The sequence below is a fragment of the Raphanus sativus genome, chromosome 2, assembly GCF_000801105.2.
Source record: "Raphanus sativus cultivar WK10039 chromosome 2, ASM80110v3, whole genome shotgun sequence".
Classification (NCBI taxonomy): domain Eukaryota; kingdom Viridiplantae; phylum Streptophyta; class Magnoliopsida; order Brassicales; family Brassicaceae; genus Raphanus; species Raphanus sativus.
The window spans coordinates 34,977,158-35,000,175 of record NC_079512.1 but is presented as its reverse complement, the minus strand read 5'-3'; the positions used below and the strand labels follow the sequence as shown (position 1 = coordinate 35,000,175).

Genomic DNA, 23,018 nt, shown 5'->3' with positions numbered 1-23,018 from the left:
TGTACGTATGAAAAGACTATTTCCTGAGACAATATTTGCTAAATATATTAGAATTGTTTACTTGGATTAAGATATATGGACATTCGTTGTTTTATCACAGTAAGATTTATGTAAATATTTTATTGTATTTTATATGATGGTAACAAATCTGATAAATATATATAATATATAAACATATTACAATACAAACATTTTATTTTGGGTGGGGGAGTGCGGGGGGGGGGGAATGAAAAAATAAATACAGCATCCAAGATTAGGACATTATTACTATACGCGCGTGCGTTGTAGGAATAAATTTATCCAAATTTATTACTCGGAAACTAAAAATATTACTATCATCGTAGGATGCTTGTTCATAAAATTATGATTATAGTAGCATGATATATACAGTTTGTAGGTTGTCGTAAAGATTCATACATTAACACGAAAACTCGGATCATATATTATAATGCCATTCTGGAATTCCTAGCTTATATTTAGAGCTAGTTTACGTTCAAAGGAATGCGAAACTATAAATATATAGAGCTAATTATGAAATAGTTGCATGATATATACAGTTTGATCCTTACCGTGTGTGTTAAAGTAAATTGGGCTCTGCTCTAAACAATTCAGGGCTTATGGGCCTGTACTCTTTTTGTTTCTCTTTTTGCAATTTTAATATGGAAGCCAAGTTCAAAAAAGGGAAAAAAAAACTATAAATATTCAACCTTACTCCATTTTAATATTTTTAGCGTCTTGAAGTGGGTTCGTTTTATTTTGCTTTCATTCCTCTTTAAAATGCATGAGAACGACTTGTACAATTTATTCGAAGTCAAAGGCTAACATGGGTTTTAGTACGTAGGCATAACGATTTATACATTAGTAGAAAAATACCGATCATATTATAATCCAATTTTGGAATTCCATACAAACATCGCTAGAACATACTTCATACGACTTCCATTTTTTTTTTTTTTATTCTTTTGTTTAAATATGCATGAAGACGACTTATAGTTTTATCCAAACACAGTTGACGGCCATGGTGAGAGATAAGTATTTAAAGACAAAGGCAAACTTGGGTTTTTTTTTGGTTGGGCAATTAAAATTGCCTCTTTTGTTTTTTTTTTAATTTTTTTAAAAGAGGAAAACATGGAACATTGTTTATGGGGATGAACCCATCAACAACGCATTTAGGGAAATTTAAAGAGAAACATCAAGATGAAACAAAAGAACACAATTAGGAGTCTAAACCCACTGCTGTGACTCAATCGGCTGGTTGATACCCATCATCATCTCAAAGAACTCAGACATCAGGTAGAAGTGGAAGCACTGGTAGCAAGCCGTGCCTGGCTCAGGAGGATGACATCCATGAGGAGGCTGCATCTGCACATATGACTGAATGAACACGTCTCTCATGTTGGGTGTGAAACGCCTAAGCGAGATCTGGACGTTGTTCCAGCAATCTTCAACAACTTCAACCCCCTTATCATCGGCCAGTTTGTTGAGCACCTTCTTCCCTTTCACGAAGTTCCCCATTGCCATCGAGAGGACACCATAGATGTATGTCCCCTCCTTATGACCACTTTTGTGAGCAAGGCGGAAGTGGTGCATACCTAGGAACTGGTTCCGGTGGTGGAAAAACTCGAGAACGCCCTTGACATAGTTTGCCATTGGGTTATTGGCACGTAGGCAGCTGTCCATCACTTTCTGGTATCTGCGAGACCGGAGAGGCTCCTTAACAAACGGTGCTAGGTTGAGCTCCCTCGCAATGAGGTAAGTATCGCAACCAAAGCCGAGGCTCTTGCAGGAGACAACTGTGTTGAAATAGTCAATTGGAGAGCTTGCCCCAACCTTGGCAACAATACACATTAGCATGTCATCAGGCAGATCCACCAAGCTCGACATCTTTGGCTCAACTGGATCCATGAGAGGAGAAGAGTAGAACGTGTTTTGTTTTTTTTGCTTTCTGTTTTTTTTTTCTTTTGCTTTTTCTTGTTTCTGTAAGCTTGCAGCCTAGTTGATGATGTATTCTATATGTATATATACTGGGCAGCTCCTATGAAAGAGAACGACTTAACTTCCCACTCCACACCTCACGACGCTTAGAGTAATAACGTAGTAATAATGATGCTGCATTAATGTCAATTGTGATAATTGCAAGAACTACGCTTTTACGTGCAACATAACATGGGACTTTTTAGATCCATGAAAACCGAGGTAAACCAACAACCAAACCGAGCCAATTCAAAAGGTTCTCAGCTATATTTAAAACTGTTATTTGAACAAATGGGTTGATAGGAACAAATCAGTCCGATATTCCATTTTTAAATTGCATGGGTAGTCTTATTATTAGATGTAATAATGGTTTTGGTAATCTTAATCAGGTAATTGAAATTATATTCAGTTATAATTTTTTTTTTAAACGTATACTTGATAGCATTTACTGTTTTTTTTTTAAACGTATACTTGATAGCATTTACAGTTTTTTAACTTGTTAATATTTTCTGACGTATACTTGATATCATTTAATCTTTTTTTTGGCCGTCATCTACATGAATATAATTCAAGTTTGTTTACATCTATGTGTCCAAGATCTATCTATATATGTATAAATAAATAATTATTACCAGGAAAAAGGTGTAAAAGTATATGGTAAAAATGTATATTTATTTGGAGACTAAGTATATATCCCTCACCAACCTATTTAGACAAAAAAAAGGGTTGAAGTTGGACAGACGTTACGGATCCGGAAAATGTATATGCATGTTTTGTTTTTTTTGTAATATATTTATTATTGTTTCAATTGCATTGCATGTCACTTTTACCAAGTCATAACGCCGTTATGTATTTGCGTGTGTCCGACGCAACGCAAATAATTTTATACCGGCAATATTATCGAACCAAACTTACAATTTTCTGAAACCGGTTTACTATTTTTATTTTTTCTACCAAAACAACCGAGTAACAATATACGTCATATATCGTCAATGATTGTAATTTATACGTGATTTACCATATTCAGAGTATGGATGGACCGTATATTCATTTTAACTAATTATCTTAGTATGAGTTAACCGACCAATTACATATGTTTTCTATAGAAACATAAACAGCAAGCTCTGAGAGTAAAATTCAACGTAATATTCAAAAACTCATGAAACCGGTCTCAACAGAAATAATAGAAGCAGAAACAAAACCAAAAAAAACAAAGAGGAAATCGAAAACAGAAACAGAAAGCAAAGGCACTCAGTAGACCGGTCTCAACATATAGATTCTGAGCGATTATTAGAATCAGACGGTTTATCATAATCTCACCCAACACGCCCTTTCTTCACCATCTCAGGCGACGCCACGAAAACAAAACGGAAATCACTTTCGATAAGCAATATAGTCCACAAACATTTGGACCCTTATAAAGTAGTAACATTTTTTGCACAAATGCGTTTTCTTATGGAGATCGCAGGTTGGGGGGGGCTTGAGCTTGGCCAGGTTGGTCAGATACGTGTCCTCTAGCATAATACCGTAAACGCTTAGTACCTTCTTAATCTCTCGCCAGCATCTGTTTGTGGTGATCAGTGTATGTTTCCATTTTAGGGTGTCTAGAACCTTTCTTCCCCTTTTCATCTTTCCGTTGCACAGCAGCAGTATCCCATAAAGGTAAGTACCCTTATCATATTTCCCAACAGCTGAAAGTCTTAGATGTTCTAATGCGGTGCTCGTGCTCTTATGGAAAAAATACTGGTTTATACCTTCAATAAACTGCGATTCGGGGTTATTGCTCTCCAGACATGACTGGATTAAGTCTCGGTAGCCATACACCATCCGTAGTGGTTCGGATGCAAAGTACTCCAGGGTCAGGGTTTTGAAATATGACGCCGGTGATATGTCAGGAGTTTCTTCGTCGTCGGAGGTGTTCATGCTGCTGTTAACCGCCGGGTCAGGGCCAATAGCATCCGTGACGTCATTTGAATCCTGCTGAGATGAGACGGCCGGGAGACCCTGGGGGCTATTCATGTTGATGTGCTTATTTTATTTTTGAATCAGTGTTTGGTAGTGTGGTATTCGTATGCAGCATCAATTGGGTCAAATTTATACAGCAAGGATCTTTAACATTTGAATATACGGTTCGATATGCATTTATGAGATATACTTGTGTACTTATGTAACGTCGTAATGTCCGTAATCATGGATTGTGTATCACCACATTTGATTTCATATTCTTGAATAGTAATTTTATGTATTGAATGAATAATACCAAATCCATCATGTTATACGCTAATTGAATGTTTTATATGGAAGAGTATTTATTCGTGAAAGGTTGTAGGCGAAACAGAGATTGCGAGATGTAAAATAAAAAAATAACAAAAGAATAATCTATACAAAATAACAAAAAAAAGTTTTTATACATAAAGACATATATATCTTTATATAAAATGAAGCAAAACTATTTTATTTTTTTTTTTTTTTTTTTTTTTTTAAAACAAACACACCATTTTCATCATCATTTGTATATATATAAAAAAATAAGACAGTATAACAATCAAAATTAATGGAATCTGTTTATAAATTGGTTCTAGATGTATAAACAATTTCTTGCAAAATTGGTTCTAGATGTATAAACAATTTCTAGCCTATTCTAAACAGGAAATTAATAGATTATTTCTAAAGCTTTATTAGCAAGCTAAACACTATAAGGACTCGAACCAAAATGAATAAACAAAGCAAAATGAATATTCCGGATCTATTCTAAATAACCGTATGTAATAGGGATTCACTAAACCAAAGCAAAATGACTAAACCAGAATGATAGAAAATCGGAATTAAAGTTCAAACTGAAATGCATTAACGGGGATGACCCAATAAAATATCCGAATCCGCGGGAATTTCAAACAAACATCCATAATAATAATAATAATAATATGAGCCTTATTAGGAGCTCATACATCTCAGACAACACGTGACTTCTTCACACCCTCGGAGGGTCCTGCACCAGTGTTCCTACGCGCCTTGCCGGACGAACCCGTACCACCAGCAGACGCTGAATCGCCAGCATCCTCATCACCATCAGGAGCTTTACCCCCAGTCTCGTCAGACGGATCATCATCGTCCTCGTCATCATTACCTCCCTATACATTGAACTTGCGTTATAAGTACAGAGATTTGCACGCGGACAGATAGATACCATTTTTCACATTATACTTACATTATTGATCACGGCATCGACTGGCAGACGACCATGCTCCTCAGCAACTCGTGTTATGGTGAAGGTCCTGTGATGCTCGGTGAAATTAAACGCAGTGACTCTCACTTGGAAAGTGTACGTTTTACCCTCCATCTCTGCAATGAAGGGAGGAAGGCCAGTGTCTTCAGGGTTCACCCCGTCCTCAGCCTATTTGACAAAAGATGAGGTGAGTAAGCAGACGCCGCTCAACGGGTGATATCACACATGTAGTCAAATATTTATCATACCAGCATCTGCGCAGCTTCACTTGCCCTGAGACTATGCAATTTCGCCATCACACCATCGAACCAAACAAAGGTTGCTTCTCCAGTATCATCACATATTGCCATCTCCACGCGGTAACTATAATTAGTAAACATTAAGTCAGCCAAACAACGGTCTACGATCTTCATATAGCAAAACACGAAGTCGGACAAACAACATCCTAAAAGTGCAACCTACCGAAGGGCCCCAACAGCATGTGAATTGTTGCATCTAACACATGTAAACGCAGAAGCAGACCGTTCCAGTTTCTTACTGCATTTCGAGCAGGCAACATAGCACCACCCCCGCCCTGCGTCTACGTGAACAACCCTTCCAGTGCACAAAAAATCAATCTCCTGCATCCAACAACGCTCGTATGAAATCCAGAGATATCAAACCTAAGTCGACAACGAAGAAATAAATAGTAACAAAGTAACCATAAATATGACCTGGGTTGCAGCTGAAACGATGAAACTGGTAAGCTCGGCAATGGACATCGTCTCCACCTTCGCATACGATCTTAATAGCGGAGCGACTGACGGCAGTCCAGTATCTCGAGTGACCAACCTACACATGATTTACCGATTAGCCAGACAAATATAAAATATTACACAATCGTGCTCAGTGACGTCAGACATACTGGTAGAACAGGACTTCTCCTGCTCTTGTCGCCTTATCAAAATACACATGGGTGCCCGACGTTGCATTGAGAAACAGCCGCCCTACATTGAGCAATACAAATAATAAGGATCGAGTTGCTATGACAGTACGCGATGGTGCAACAGTGAAAGATATAACAGACCTCCAACCATCTTCGGGTTGATGCTAGTAGCAACCATGACCTTCGGATCAACCTGCATGGCCTCAAGTTGCTTGTGGAAAGCAACAGCTTGCGAATCAAATAAGCTCAAAGTGATGGTCTCGTCACTGCACACATCCAAAAAGGAGAAAAAAGGAGAAAAGGAATTATATCAGATTCACGCAACACGGTCAGAGCATATGACGAACAAACTACAGATCAACCAGACACGACATCTACCTATCCAGCTTCATAGTCACCATGACTCTGTTCTTCTCCTCTGGAGGATCACTAACTGTGCTTTTCACACAAAGTATCTCACCTACAACGTCTTTACAAAAAAGCAAGCTCATCAGAATTCAGTACACATACTATAACAATATAATAAACATGACTCATTGTTACAGTTATACCTGGTAACTGGGTGCTCGTATTAGCTAGCCCAACCAGCTCCGACTGGTTACGAAACCTGAACGCTTCCTCTGGCAAAGGTGAGACCGGCGCAGGTAGCTCCTTAAAGGAGGTCATATCGCTGAAACGGATCATCAACGACGAATCTGTGAGCCTGAAGTTTTGTGCTGCTCTGGAGACATCAAATCCGGAAAGTGTGAACATTGATCCGGCAATGAGTCTTCCCCGGTACTCTGGCAGACGTCCAGCACTGATGGTAGCTTGCATCATGGTCCCCTGTCACATGTTTACGAAATTATCATTAACATAACATTAACATAACACATACATCCAACATTCCTCGATGGGGGAAAGCTAATAACGGTTGCAAAATAATCTGTATACAGCTAACCGGAATAGCATCAAGGCGACTAACATATCGCATTGCCAAAAAAAAAAAAAATAAATAAAGAAAAAAAATCAAACCAATCGAAACACCTATAACCAAAGATTAAGAAAAATCTAGGGTGGGAAAACAAATCACGGTTGCAAAAAAAAAAAAAAAAAAAAAAACCTGTATACATCTAACCGGAATAATACCCAAGACGATTAACAGATCGCATTACCAAATATAAAAAAAACAATCAAAACAACTATAACCAAAGCTATGTGGAAAACCAAACAACGGTTGCAAGAGTAATATGTATACAGCAGACCGGAATCGAGGGTTCGAATGGAGAACACTCACATTGACATCAACCATGAGTAAGTCCATCCACATGAGCTCACCACCACGCTTGACGTTCCGAGCCTCCCAGAAACGGAGCAATCTGGCCTCCACAACAGACGTGCAACGGCCGGATTTCAGATCAGAGAAAAAAACGATTGAATTAGCCATAGATAGAGATAAACACAAACAGAAGATGAGAGAGACGTGAAAGCTGAGATTGTAAAGCGAAACCGACTGTGAGAAGTATATGCGTATATATATAGGAATACACAGACGAATATCACCGAATTGAAGTGAATTAAAGACATTAAAGAGGTAACCTCACCGTTACAGATCTTAATCGCCTCCACCGCATCAGCGCTCAGTTGAATCGAAGAGGAAGAGATGTGAAACGACTTGACTGATTAGGTTTGGGTTTGGACGTGATAATAATTTCCTCACTACAATAAAGCCCACAAACAAAGCCCACAACGATGAATATGACGTGTCAACACAGAATGAGATGAATTTCCTAGGTGGCATCCTAGGTGGCATCATGGGAGAGATTAGAACTCTTCTTTATATATAAAGATATGAGAAGAAACAAATTGTAGGGCGAAAAGGATATGATGAGATGATGCAAATATTTTATAATATGAGAAGAAACAAATTGTAGGGCGAAAAGGATATGATGAGATGATGCAATGGTCCTTGGGACTTGATATCTCTCTCTCTCTCTCAACTCTGAACAAAACAGCACTCTAGTCTATAGGGAATCCAAAACATTCATTCAGACCTGTTTGAATCTTTGAGACACAAGTCTTTGTTTCCCTCAGGGTTGCCACTTTTTCCAAATTACGATATTACTTCCTTTCCTTTTTTATCACCTTAACACAATTTTCTATTTATCACTCCAACACTTTATTTAATTAAATCACTATTCTCATAGTAAATTCTTTTCTCTATTTTCTTAATTAACAAAATTTCGAAAACAGAATATTTTGAATTCTCTGTCGCTCCAGCTATATGGTCCCCAACATCTTGTATTAGATTGGGTGTAATTAAAGGGTTAGTTGTAAGGAAACTTTACGTTTTGAAATGATTTATGTGATTATTTAAAGTTTATGTGAGCAAATTTTATTTGAATAACCCCCAAATAAAAATATTTTCATATGTAGAAACTTTTTTTTTCATATGTAGAAACTTAAATAACAAAAAAAACTCATTGAACTCCATATAAACGGCCAATCATAAAGGCATAAAAAATAAGGAGCGAAACAAAAAAATTGTTAAATACAAAAAAAAAAAGAAGAAGAAGAAATGTTAATTTTTTTCAAGAAAGACAAAACTTTCTCCTTCTATGTCAAAAGAGGGGGGGATATAGTTATAACCATATTTTATAATTAAGAAAGCACCGTGATGCGAATCAATGGCTCTGCCTCATCGCTCTCAGCGTCGTTATTCGCCACCGTCTTAATAAGATCGTTCTCTACAGTGTCTGCGCATGTTAGCGTCTGCGCTTTCTCAGCCTCCGATTCCCAATCTGTAGTCCCCACCACGTACATCATAAGACCGGCACAGCTAATCTGCGCTGCTAGGAGTCCTAACCAAAGCCCATTAAACCCAATACCGGCCCAAAATCCGAGACCAACAGCCACCGGCATGCCCACCAGATAGAACGCGCCGAGGTTCACGTTCGCTGCCGTCGACGGCCGTGCCGTTCCCCTCACGACACCGCAACCCACCGTCTGAGGACAGTTGCCGATTTCGCACAAACCCAAAATCGGAAGCGCCGCCGCTGTAAGCCGGAGAATCTCGTCGTCTCCGGTGAAAACTCTTCCCCAGACATTTCTGACGGAGTAAGCAAACGCCGCGGCTGTAACCCCCGTCGCCGCCGCGAAAACAACAGACAGCATCGCTGATAGCTTCGCCGTCTTGGGACGGTTCGCTCCCAGCTCGTTTCCGACGCGAGCAGACACGGCGAAGTTCAGAGAAGACGGGAAGACGTAGAGAAACGACGTTGTCTGGATCAAAACGCCCATAGCCGCAACCGTGGATCTCGGGTTTACGAGCAAACCGCAGAGAACGGTCATGATCTCGTACCACCACCACTCTAAACACACGGAGAGACAGCTCGGTCCCGCGAGGCGGAGAAGAGGACCCCACCCTCGTAAGCAGTCCCATGTCGGGTCGGTCCAAGTGGGTACGTGGAGACCACTTGCCCAGACGTAGCAGATCAAGAAAGCGACGACGAAGAGGTTGGTGAGGGAGGAGGCGACTGCGACGCCGGTTAAACCGAGACGGAGGTAAGAGACTAGGAAGAGGTTAGCCGGTAAGTGAAAAACGGCGCCGGAGAGAGTGGCTAACGTGACGGGGTGGATGATGGCTTGAGCACGAAGGTAGTTTCTTATGGGGTGAAGGAGAGTGTTGGTGAGGAGATCGGGTAAGGAGAAGATGAGATATGTCTGAGCTAGTTGTGCGATGTCGGGGTCTTGGTGAAGGTAAACCGATATTTTACGGACGTTGAGCCAGAGAACCGATATCGGTACGCAGCAAACCAAGAGGAAAACCACGGTTCGATGAAGAGTGAGAGAGAGGAGTTTGTAGCGGTGAGCACCGAAGGCTTGAGAACAGAGTGGTTCCATACCAAGTGCTAAACCGGATAAAACAGAGTAACCGGTTATGTTAGCAAACGCAATGGCGAGTGAACCGGCGGCTAATTCGAGGTCACCGAGACGACCAAGGAAAAACATGGAGACGGCGGAGCGAAGGTAGAGGACTAAAGCCGCCACGGCGATCGGAAAAGCGAGCATGAAGAGAGACTTCGCCTCTGTTACAGCTTCGGACATAAGTGGAGGAGATCCTATCTTGTCGCAATGCTGGAGATTACGCTTTGTGGGTTGTTCCAAAGTTTTGATCGACAAGCGATCGAGTAAGATATCGGTACGAGATTGTTGGTTCTCGGACACGGCCGTACCGGTACCGGTGGTGGTTGTTGATGAGTTACGCATGATGTTTGATAAAGAAAGGTTATAATGTTATTTTTGGAGATTTTGGATGGGAAGGAGAAAGAGTTCTCTCGTGAAGAGCCCTCTGGAGTTTTTGAGGTCTCGAAGTGAAGAGATATGAAATTTTATGCTTCTCTCCTCTAGCCCTCTCCTAGTATCTTAATAAAGGAGTTGGCCAGTCTTCTTTTTCCTTCGTTTTCATTTTTTTATTTCGTTAAAAAAGAATCTAAACTATTTATTTATACATATTTTTAAAAATATTTTCAGAAATATGTGGGAGTAACTTTTTGGATATCGTATACATTAGTAGTAAATTGACAATGTAGATGTACATGACTGATTTGGGGCATTAGAAGGAAAACAAAATATATTAATTACCAAATGTAATTACATATATGATTTATCTGATACGTATAACCAATACATAGAACATAGTATCAAATCCAAGATTTAATTTAGAAGAACTAAGGAAAACTTGCATTTGAATTAATTTAGCTAGATAAAAATCTAATAGCTTTTCAGAATCTCATGAAAAATGGATGATAAATAACAGACGTAACATTATATATAAAGAGAGGTTATGGAGTTTAGTAGTTTGTATTAATATTGCCGGCGTATTGTAATTCAAATGTATTAGTTGCTGACGATAAAATATAAAACATACCAACATTAATCTAATGTTAATACTACTAACATATTTATATGGTCAAATCGTGTACTAGAACTCCACGATATTACATGTATATATTGATCTAAACTAGTTATATTAGTTCACAAAACTATTTAGTTATATTCTTTTGGTATATATTAAAAAAATATCATAGATAACTCCGGTGATGTATATAGTATACATCTTTTAATAAAGACAGTTCATAGTAACGCCTAGCAAAAATTAGGTACATTGATTCTGATCAAGAATATGGTACAAGTTGATTACACGTGAAATACCAAATCTTGTTCAAATTACCACGTGGCGTAAAAAGTTGCTAACACATACTAATTAACCTTTTTATATAGAATGTATTTTTGTTCCACAAAAGTGTGCGTTTTAGACTATTTATTTCAGTTTAATATATAATTTTATATTTGTCATATACTCTGTATATAATAAACATATAAGTTGAAAATAGATACTTACATAAATACTCCCTCTGTTTTTTAAAGATACATATTCTAGACTTTTCACATATATTAAGAAATCACATTAAAAATGCATTGATTTTTGTGAATAAAAATTTTCTATAACTTTTAACCGATAAAAATTCAATAAACACAATTAATTTTCTTGAAGTTAACAGATTTTCATTAAATAATACATTGAAAAAGTAAAAAATCTATCTTTTTAAAACAATTTTTTTTCCTAGAATATGGATCTTTAAAAAACAGAGGGAGTACTATATAAGACATACTACCATCTTTATTTTGTGAAAAATATCAAATGAGTACTTTTTCTGTTTTTAAACAGGTGTCACTTTAATATTTTTTGCACGGATTAAAAAAGTGAAAGAAATATATATAAGTTATTATTTTCTTCGTATCAATTTAAGTGGTTTTAAAGATTTTAATTTTGTTTTAAAATAAGTGATATTCTCACTTTTTAGATAAAATTTAATGTCATTTAAAATTTTTAAACAATAAAAATATTTTTTTATTGGTTAAACTAGTTTTATTTAATGCTATTTTTATATAACCAAGATAAATTATATTAAACTTTTGATTCCATCTTTGTGAAAAAACCTTAAAATCCACTTAAAATGATACAGATGGAGTATTAATTACATTTCGCTGACTAATAATATTTGAGATAAATAAAATTATTTATAAAATCAATGCAATATGCAGTTAATATTCAACTGAAAGTAAATACTTCCTCCGTTTCTATATAAGTGTCATTTTGACATTTTTCACACAAATTAAAAAAATAACGAAAATATATGTAAATTGTTACTATTTGTTACACATCTCTGACCAATAATATTTGAAATAAATAAAATTATTTATAAAATTAATGCAGTTTACAATTAATTTTCAGTTGAAATTAAATATAATTTGTATTGGAATTGTAGAGTGATACTTATTGTGAAACATAGATAGTATAATTTGTATTGAAATTATAAAGTAATATTTTTGTGTAACAAAAAAAAGTTAGTATGATACATATTATGAAACAGAAAGTATTATTTTAGGAGGAAAAAAAGACAAATTTACCACATGAACAAACCCGGCTCATCCTCGTGTCCATTTAACTACTAAACCAAAACAAACCAAAATTGGATTTAGTGGAAAAATTAGCTTTTGATAGTTAATGACCCAATGGCCAGTACTAATATTAATGTTTAGTTTGACTATCTTTAACCAAAGCTTGAAAATCATGGCTTACAATTAATTATTTAATTTAACCGTTATTTCATGTTTGTCTCCATCCGGTGAACAAATTATGTTTAAACAGCACTTATATCCCGGATTTAGATACTTCGTAATTGTTTGTAAGTTAAGAAACATCTGTATTTACAATAGAGTTAAATCTCCAGCTATTAATGGCTTTTCTTTGACTAAATAACCTTCCAACTAATATATTAAATAACTTTTCTTTTATAAATATATCCATAGATTTTGTAGTAATGTCGAAGATTGCAAAATGTTATTTTTATTAATGCAGTTGGGAGTTGCTATTAACATAAATTACTATGATAGGTTATGAAGAGTATTTCTGACAAAAAAAGCTTATGAAAAGTAAATGGTAACTATAAGCATGAACCAGGTTGTACAAGCATAGTGGTACATGTCATGCCAGTTTGTAGGCACATCTTAAATCGTGTGGTCTGACTTAGTCTTTTGTAAATCTTTATGTAGTGAAAGGAAAAATATACTCATCTGTGAGATATAAGATAATAAGTTTCAATGTGTTAAAAAAAAGTTTCAAATAAAGAAAAAAAATATGTTGTCCATTTTTTTTCTAATCACGAACTGTTTATATGTCTTCTATTGGTTTTAATGTAATTTATATAATCATTTGTGGGTTTAAGTGTTCCCCGTCGATAAGATTTGAACCAAAGAGATAAGTAGTATAAGGCTCTTGTGGCTTTGTGAGCGTTCATAGTTAGGGGGGAGGGATCGACCTACTATTTAAGCCTCTGGATTTTTTTTTTTTTGTAAAACATTCTCCACTCTCGGTTTCATCTGAACCATTCCAATAATTGTTTCAAAATAATTAATTTAATAGTTTTTTGACCATACATATACATAGACTGTGTTCTAATAAAAATAAATGCGTCTTCCGGTAATATTTATAAATTTAAGTTTGAGATTAATATTCTGATGCATTAATTATATTTACCGTATACGTAACTGGTGATGCAACATAATCATGTCAATACAAGTAGTTTAGCGTTAAATCGAATGTTCAAAGACTACGCTGAAGACTGCAGTTAAACTGACTAGTATAGTACGATTAGTTGAAAAGTAGTATAGTACGAGAAAGCCTGTAAATTCCTTTTAAAAAAAGCCTGTAAAGTCTTGAATTATATCTGATTCTAAACATATATATCTACGAAAATCTCAACAAATTAAAAAAATTTGGTGGAAGTTTGGTTTCGAGGATGGATTCATCATTATTGGCCATGCATTGTCGTATATACTTTTTGATAGGGGCTATTTATTTGAAAGAAGATAACAGTCCACCAATCTCTTGATCAAGAATTAATGTTGAAAGTGTGACATAGTACAAACCATATATATATATTGGTTACCCATTTTTCATATTCATTATGATGTGGACAATCGTCAAAATCAATTAATACTGCAGCAGAAATAAATATCATAACTATATCACAAACCTTTTCATGAAAAGCGCTGTGTAACATTAATTATACTGTGTATCTGATTCGTTCATATTCTTAAGTTATAGAAAAAAAAATGAAGGTCGATGATAAAACTCTTTAACATATTTCCAGTATTTATAATTCTACGATATCTGATTAGATCATACATATTCTAAACTGGATGCATAACATTCGTGTGTGCATAAAAAAAAACACAAACACGAACATATATATGCCTACTAAACCAGTAAGCTCTTAGTCGTGCATGATGTGAACAAATAAATTTTATATCTATAATCTAAAAGAAAAAAGTTATGTTCGTCGGACTAATCTGATATCTAAGTGTGTATATATAAATATACATTTTTTGTCAGTGTGTATATGTTTCTATTTTATCCATTTAAAACATAAAAATAGATATACATACATGTCTATAAATAAGGTAGAAGGTAGATCTTTAGCAAAAAAAAAAAAAAAAAGGTAGAAGGTAGATGTAATCAATGAAAAGTGGGGATAGCTATATTATCTTCAAACTATTTTGCATGGACATGAAAACGGTGACGTAGCGAGAGGATAGTCACAGAACAAACGCCAAAATGGACTTTCGATCAAGAAAGGGTTATATTCACAGCTGGATCCTGGAAATCCTTCTGTTTTTTTCTCTCTTAAAAAATAATATATTTACATATACTATATCAACAAATTAAATGAGAACAAAATACAGGAATCGACACAAAAATAGAAAAATTACTTATATGAAGGGAGGTCCCAAAAGAGCATTGGCTCAGAAAATACAAAAGTAAAAACTATTTTGGCTTCCGTTTCAAGAGCAGAAGGCTAAAAGGGGACATGTGCCCTCTCTCTCATGCAATTTTATTTTATATTCATTTTTTTTTTTGACTAAAATTTTTTACATCCTTTTTTCTAGATTTTATTTGCAGACGATCTGTAATTTTGTATATCCATTTTATATGAATCATTAGATAAGATAGTCTGGCTCCTTCGACTATATAGTGCTTAAATCTATGGACCGACCCATAATTCGAACATTCATATCTTGAGGAGCAGTGTTTTCGGATTTCCGTCTACTGTATTTCTTTTTATTGTCTGTATTTTATTTATTTATTTCAACTTATTTTTCACCACTCTATTATATCACCACCCATATTCTGTTATATCCACTCTGTTATATCACCACCCATATTCCGAGTCCTATTTATCTTGACTAGGTGTTTTCCTGCATCATGTGCAGTAAAAAAAATTTAAAATATTTTTAACAGATAAATATAAATTATATTTAATTTTTTATTAATATTATAAATTTTCTTTTTTATCAATATTTTAATATAAATTTTGATTTAACTGAACATTAAAATAAGATAAAAACAATTTTGTTTATTTTGAATTATATTTAAGAATGTGCGTGTATATATTTAAAACTATAATCTTAGGTAGATTTTTATATCTATTTATTTTAATTAAATATATTAAACAAATATGTAAAATTGCATAATTGTCAAAAATTAAAATTCAACAATATTTAAAAAATCTGTAGATATATATAAGAAACTAATGATTTTACGATTTAATTTGATTTCATGATTTAATTTTTATAATTTTCTAAAAATATGTATATATTTTTGAAATATTTTTAGTTTAAATGATGTTTCGAAATTTGAAATTCCATAATTGAATATATTTATTTTAATGATGATTTATGAGTTATTACCATATTTTTAAAAAGTCCAAAAATATAAAATGAAAAATAAATGTAATATATGAGTTATTACCATATTTTAAAAAGTTTTCCAAAAATATAAATTAACATTAAATATAATTTTTATGTCATATTAATCTATAAGACATGTCATCAATTTTAATAGTCATGTCATATTATTTTTGTGAAAATGATTGTAGAGAAGACATGTGGCAAAATCATTTCTCAAATATAGTCTAGGGGATGTAAAATTTCATAATTGTCAAAAATTAAAATTAAAAAAAATTATAAAATCTGTAGATATGTATAAGAAACTAATGGTTTTACGATTTAATTTGATTTTATGATTTAATTTTTATAATTTTCTAAAAATATGTATATATTTTTGAAATATTTTTAGTTTAAATGATATTTCGAAATTTGAAATGCCATAATTGAATATATTTATTTTAATGATGATTTATGAGTTATTACTATATTTTAAAAAAGTCCAAAAATATAAATCGAAAACAAATGTAATATATGAGTTATTACCATATTTTAAAAAAGTTTACCAAAAATATAAATTAACATAAGTATAATTGTCCATGTCATATTAATCTATAAGACATGTCATCAATCTTAGTAGCCATGTCATATTATTTTTGTGAGAATGATTGTAGAGAAGACATGTGGCAAAATCACTTCTCAAATATAGTCTAGGGGATTCTTTTTTAACATTTAGACCCAAAAAAACTTATTTTTTCAGGAATATTGTTATTTTCCTTTCCTTTTACTTTCGGAAAAATACAATTAGACATGTGATATATATATATATACATCTCCCAAACAAGCTTCGAACGAAGTCTTCCTTAAACCATTTTGGTGTGGTCAAACCTATCAAAGATATTAAAGCCACTAAACTACATACGTTCGATCACAATAGTTATTATGTATAATTACTTACTTATTTTCTATAGTCTAAAAGTAAATAAATGTGAATAATCCATGTCATGATGGATTTATTACTACTACCACTTATCAGCTCAACTGGTCGAAATCACTCATTGATGAAAATTGTCTGTTTGCATATGTCGTCTGAAAGAATCAGAGAAACATCTAGAAATGTTATTTATTACGATAGAGTCACACTTGTTATTTGATCACCCGTTTTATAGACTAAAATAAGAGGATAAAAGAGTAAAATTCATGTTAGATTGTTGCTGGTAACATTATCTAGCTGATCCAAAGTTTCAGACAGTAACTTATAAAATTTTACTATGACCTAATTTATGCAAAAATGACTATTAATGAGAAGAAAAACAAAAATTTAGGATTTTGGTTAAATTAGGGCCAATCTTGACAACTGACGACTGTGAACTGACAAGTGACTAATTGTGTCAGCTCTCTATGTCTCGGGACCACACACTCACACGCAGAGACTATGTGTGTTTCTATTACGGAAGACGTCCCCTCCCCGTTTTAGTTCCTCTGTACGGCGCCGTTCGATACTCTTTGTCACTTTGGATACCTCACATGTTCTTCCTTCTCCTCACAGCCGTATGATCGTGAATTTTTGTACGAGATCCTACGGTTATGATCCCTTTTATACGAACCACCATATCTCTTCTCTTGCGGGTCCTCCACGGAGCATTGTTCATAAATGTCGATGTATTTGGGTTTAAGTATCTTTCAATTAATGTTTTTACACCTTTAAGCTTTCTTTTTTCTTCATATGATGTCATTCAAATTAAATACGTTATTACTACATGGGTTTTCGAATGCTATTTGGATATTCTCATCTGACTTTCAAAGCGTAGTTTCTCCACTATGGCTACTTAAATTAAATTGCATACGGAATAAGTACAACGGTACAAGATAACTTAACTTCTTGTCAAAATGGTTCAAAAATATGCAGTCGTGCATATATTTGCGTATAGTGTAAGCTATGTTAATTTCGATATTTTCTAGTTTGTCGTCTTTTGAAAATAAGAAGACGGAATTTGGAGACCTAGTGCTATATATGTATTATGTAGTGACAGGATATTAATTTATGAGATTTTTTTTATTATACAGAGATATCTTGATCCTACATAAATGGTACAGACTAGTCACGTGTAGGTCTTCTGTCTCTGACGATGGCGAAATATTAACTTCCCAATGGCCGGGATTCGAGTTCAGGTGGCGGAATTCAGAGCTGTGAGCCTTTTATCACGAAAGCCAGAAGCCCCAGTTAATTTTTTTATAAAAAAATTATGAGAAATTGCATCATGTAAATAGCTTAAATTCATCACCATGGCATCTTAGTTGATAGACAGCAAATTTGTCACATCATAGATAATTTGTTAATTTCATTTTTTTTTTTGGGTTTAAACCAATTCACCCAAATTATTTCATTATTATAGCTAAATTATTTCGGAAAAGAAGGGAGCTATTAGACGCATATATATAAGATTTGTTTCGATAAATTCAACGGCAACCATATGTATTGGGTTGAAATAGATAGATTGTATCAATGGGTTTGAAAGAGACATGACAATGGGACGATTTCTATAATCTAATATTTCAACTGCAGCTGAAACAAATCATATTTTTTTAAACGTACATGGATACGTTAAAAATTAAAATACAGTAATCTATGTCCTGTTGTTCTCAAAACAAGATTTATATCCTGTTGAGAGATTAAAACGATGGAAATCACGTAATTGGCGTAATCAAGGGGAACTAGAATATTCAGATATGATAGAAGACTGAGGGACAATCAAGAAGTCAAAAAGATCATCCAAGAGACCTGGGACAGGTACGCTGATCTGCAGGTAGAAGAGCGCCTCTCACATTGTAGGAAGGCCATCTGCAAATGGAGCAAAGAGTTTCATGAGAAGAGCAATAGAACGCTGGAACAGCTAAAATCTCAACTAGATACCGCCATGTCAAACCCGATCCCAGAAGAAACCCTTATCCAAGACATAAACACTAAACTTCTACTAGCCTATAAAATGGAGGAGGAGTTTTGGAGACAGAGGAGCAGGCAGCTATGGCTTACCTTGGGAGACGCTAACACGGGGTACTTCCATGCTATAACCAAAGGCAGAAAGACAAGAAACCGACTCTCAGTGATGGAGAACGAAGCTGGAACCCCAAGCTTCGAAGAAGATCAAATCTCAGCTGTTATTTGCGACTTCTATGAGAAGCTCTTCGACTCGCCGGGCTATGTAGTTTCCTCTGCAGTAAATGAGGCGTTAAAACCGTGTATCTCCACAGAGCAAAACGAGCTATTAATCAAGGAACCAACACCAGAAGAGATAAAGCGAGCTACCTTTGCGATACATGCGGATAAAGCCCCCGGACCAGACGGCTTCTCGGCCAGTTTCTTCCACTCAAACTGGCAAGTCGTGGGACCAGCAGTAGTAGCAGAAGTCCAACAGTTCTTCCTCACGGGTGAGCTCTCTACAACGATCAACAATACCCATGTTAGATTAATACCGAAGAACGCAGAAGCAAAGAAAGTTGCAGACTTTCGACCTATAGCCCTATGCAATGTGCTTTATAAGATTATTTCTAAAGTGCTGGCTCTAAGGTTGAAATCAGTCTTGGGGCTAATCATTTCTGAGAACCAATCTGCGTTTGTAGCTGGGAGAGCTATAACAGACAATATCCTCATAACCCACGAGGTTCTACAATATCTCAAAACGTCTACAGCAGAGAAAAATTGCACTATGGCAGTTAAAACTGACATGTCGAAGGCTTATGACCGACTAGAATGGGGTTTCATAGCTCAAGTACTACAAAGGCTGGGGATTCATGCTAAATGTGTTCAGTGGATCATCCAATGTGTCTCCACAGTTACCTACTCTTATCTAGTTAATGAAACGGTGCAAGGCTCGGTTATACCTAGAAGAGGGATCAGACAGGGGGACCCCCTGTCTCCGTATCTATTTATCCTATGCAGCGAAGTTCTATCAGGCCTATGCTCCAATGCAGCAAGAGATGGTACCTTAAAAGGCATAAGAGTCGCTAGAGGAAGCCCACGGGTTAACCATCTGCTCTTTGCAGATGATACCATGTTCTTTTGCTATGCCACGCCAACAAGCTGCGAGACTCTGAGGACGATCCTTAAGACCTACGAGACAGCGTCGGGACAACAAATAAACAACGCGAAGTCATCAATCACATTCTCATGCAAAACATCAAAGGAGATTAAACAAGAAGCGCAGAAAATCTTGAACATCACAAGAGAAGGAGGTTCTGGGAAGTACCTTGGGCTCCCTGAGCATTTTGGCAGAAGAAAACGAGACTTGTTCACCTCGGTGGTTGATAGGATACGTCAAAAAGCAGTCAGCTGGTCCACGAGGTTCCTCTCCAAGGCAGGCAAACTAACCATGCTGCAGTCAGTTCTAACTGCCATCCCATCTCATACCATGTCCTGCTTCGAAATCCCCGTAAGCCTGTGTAAGAGAATTCAGTCAGTTCTCACTAGATTTTGGTGGGATGACACTGAAGGAACTAGGAAAATGTCGTGGGTGGCATGGGACACGATAACTAAACCGAAATCGGAGGGGGGACTAGGCGTTCGAGACATCCAGATTTTTAATCAAGCACTATTAGCTAAACAAGCGTGGCGCATCCTTACTAAGCCAGACTGTCTCCTAGCTAGAGTTTTGAGAGGGAAGTACTGCCATAGTAAATCCTTTCTAGAGGTTTCCCTACCGGCTAGCTGCTCACACGGATGGAGAAGTATACTACATGGCAGGGATCTTCTAATTACGCACCTAGGCAAGTCTATTGGCAATGGACTAGAAACTAAAGTCTGGAAAGATTCATGGATTTCTCTCGATGAGCAAATCAAAATGCATGGACCTCTACAGGAAGAAGTTATTGATCTTAGGGTGGCAGACCTACTCACAACAGACCTCCAATGGAACAAGACAAGAGTCCAGGAAATCTTACCTTCGGTAGCACCTCAGATACTGTGCCTGAAACCAAGCCAAACAGGAGCCTCCGATGCTTTCATCTGGCAGAAAACCTCCTCGGGTACCTATACAACAAAGTCAGGGTATTACTCAGCAAGGATGGATCATGTTCAGCAGGAAGCTATGATAAACTCAGACTTCGACTGGAAGAAGGATGTATGGAAAAACACCTGCTCACCTAAGCTGAAGGTTTTTCTCTGGTCGATTCTAAAAGGAGCTCTACCTCTAGGTGACAACCTACAAAGAAGGGGAATCAACACAGAGGTTAAATGCCCACGTTGTCAGGGAGAGGAGACAACAATACATACATTCTTCCTATGTCCATTTGCAGTGGAAGTGTGGAAGCTGATACCTCTTAGAGATGTAGTTCACATAGCTACGGATGAAGCGATCCCGGAAGTGCTGACGAAATTCAGAAACAGCATCTGTCTACCTCCTTCTGGAATCACCAACAACATCCTCCCCTGGGTAGTCTGGTCGATTTGGCTATCACGGAACGCCCTAATCTTCGAAGCTCTAACCTCTCCCCCTGAAGAGATTGCGACAAGAGCAATAAGATTAGGCCGCGAGTGGACGTATGCACAAGGGATCAAAGCAACTCCTACTAACGTGATTCAAAGGGGGACGAACAGCAAATCTCACCCGGTGGAGACAGAGGGAGAAACTCTCTGTCGGTCAGATGCAGCGTGGAACAAACAAACAAAGCAGGCGGGATTTGGATGGATCTTCACAGGACACGGCTTCACAACGGCAGTAGAGGGATCGAACTCGCAGGATTATGTAGACTCTCCTCTGGTAGCGGAAGCGATGGCGATGCGACTCGCCCTCATCAAGGCAGCGACCCTAGAGATCAAAACTCTCAGGATGTCCTCCGACAATAGAACGCTCATTCGAGCAATCCACGGTGACATGCAGGCTAAGGAAATCAGAGGAATCGTCCACGACATCCTTGAAATCTCCTCTGTTTTCGTCTCAATTTCCTTTTCTTTTGTTTCTCGCGATTTCAACAAAGAAGCTGATGCCTCAGCTAAGCTTTCGTTACGTCGTCGTTCTGTATCAACCCTTAATGGGTAAACTTTGGGCCTGAGGCCTTTCTTTCTGATTAATGAGATCGTATGTGCACAAAAAAAAAGGCGTAATCAAGGATACGTTTGATCATAATACTTTAAAATAGTATTATTTAAATATCTCGATTTGGGTTTCAGCAAATAGATGCAATCTACAAAGTTTCATGTGATTTTAGGTATTTGTAGTTCATTTGCTGCAGAGCCGATCTTGAAATTTGTAAAAAATTTGGGGGCCCTATTTCAAAATAAAAAATAATTTATTATTTTATTTAAAATTAATAATAATTTTTTTATAACGAAAAATCTGTTTGAATTATTCTGTTTTATTTAAAAAAAATTATTCATTTAGTTACAATAGAAACAATATCCTTTTATTAAAAAAATATATTTCCTTTTAGTTGAAGTTTTATTCACTTTAAATCATAATAACCCAAAATGAAATATTTCTATCAAATTTATGCATTATACAAATATATTTTACATTTTATTTTACATTTGCATTATATAAATATATGAATATATATAAACCAATAATGTTTTGTAAAAATAAAAAGCAAAAAAAAATTGTAAACTGGGGGCCCCACAAGATGGGGGCCCAAATCAAATGTTTCACATAAATCTGCTCAAGCCCGGCTCTGATTTGCTGTCTGCAAAGATTTGACATTGTGGATGGGATGTTTTTTTCTGTTGCTGTTTATATAAAGGATGAAAATGTTCGGTGTTTGTTTTTATTACGAAAGAGAAAACGTGTGTTGCCTAAAAAAGAGCTTATAGTTGAAATAATAGATGAACTATGATATACTTCCAAACGTGTGGATCATTGTGTGATATTTTGGAATTGTGCTTTGTGTGATAATTCTAGTAAGAATGCATATTTACAAGTCGTACTTTTCTAAATTGGTGCAGTCTGCCAATCAACACACGATATGGTATGGTGGTTTTGATCTATGGTAATTTGGTCACTTTTGTCAATTGTTTTTGTTGATTGATATACATGTGAAATTCTAAATTGCTTGACTATATATGATATTTATGATACCCAGGAGAAAATTTGCATCCGTGAAACAAAACGTACTATGCTTTTCAATTTACTT

General features: G+C 35.8%; 3 protein-coding genes across 4 annotated transcripts; 1 reads left to right on the top strand and 2 right to left on the bottom strand.

Annotated features, from left to right (window-relative positions):
* Window positions 1–4,798: 4,798 nt before the first annotated feature.
* On the bottom strand, window positions 4,799–7,805 carry LOC130508101 (uncharacterized). 2 transcript variants are annotated; one of them, XM_057003325.1, is made up of 11 exons: window positions 7,709–7,805; window positions 7,402–7,483; window positions 6,677–6,950; window positions 6,504–6,594; window positions 6,267–6,391; window positions 6,105–6,186; window positions 5,914–6,031; window positions 5,663–5,820; window positions 5,449–5,563; window positions 5,183–5,368; window positions 4,799–5,105 (listed from the first exon to the last, which is right to left on the bottom strand). In XM_057003325.1, exons 2-11 carry the CDS (start codon window positions 7,432–7,434, stop codon window positions 4,926–4,928), a joined length of 1,362 nt encoding a protein of 453 aa, XP_056859305.1. In that variant the 5' UTR covers window positions 7,435–7,483; window positions 7,709–7,805; the 3' UTR covers window positions 4,799–4,925. The 2 variants fall into 2 exon arrangements, with proteins under 2 accessions (XP_056859305.1, XP_056859304.1); XM_057003324.1 differs by having other exon boundaries at window positions 7,402–7,801.
* A 788-nt stretch (window positions 7,806–8,593) lies between these two features.
* On the bottom strand, window positions 8,594–10,569 carry LOC108836750 (protein DETOXIFICATION 51-like). Its single transcript, XM_018609859.2, has one exon. It carries the CDS (start codon window positions 10,371–10,373, stop codon window positions 8,766–8,768), a length of 1,608 nt encoding a protein of 535 aa, XP_018465361.2. The 5' UTR covers window positions 10,374–10,569; the 3' UTR covers window positions 8,594–8,765.
* Window positions 10,570–18,883: 8,314 nt separating this feature from the next.
* On the top strand, window positions 18,884–21,931 carry LOC130508709 (uncharacterized). The gene has a single exon (XM_057004352.1). The coding sequence runs from the start codon at window positions 18,884–18,886 to the stop codon at window positions 21,929–21,931; it is 3,048 nt and encodes a 1,015-aa protein (XP_056860332.1).
* The last annotated feature ends 1,087 nt before the right edge of the window (window positions 21,932–23,018 follow it).

Bases quoted from the DNA above. Each gene is read 5' to 3' on its own strand.
- LOC130508101 (XM_057003324.1), bottom strand. From the start codon at position 7,551: ATGGCTAATTCAATCGTTTTTTTCTCTGATCTGAAATCCGGCCGTTGC. The intron at 6,032-6,104 runs GTATGTCTGACG...AATCATGTGTAG, and splicing joins GGAGAAGTCCTGTTCTACCA to GTTGGTCACTCGAGATACTG. The intron at 5,564-5,662 runs GTAGGTTGCACT...TACTAATTATAG, and splicing joins CATGCTGTTGGGGCCCTTCG to TTACCGCGTGGAGATGGCAA.
- LOC108836750 (XM_018609859.2), bottom strand. From the start codon at position 10,373: ATGCGTAACTCATCAACAACCACCACCGGTACCGGTACGGCCGTGTCC.
- LOC130508709 (XM_057004352.1), top strand. From the start codon at position 18,884: ATGGAGGAGGAGTTTTGGAGACAGAGGAGCAGGCAGCTATGGCTTACC.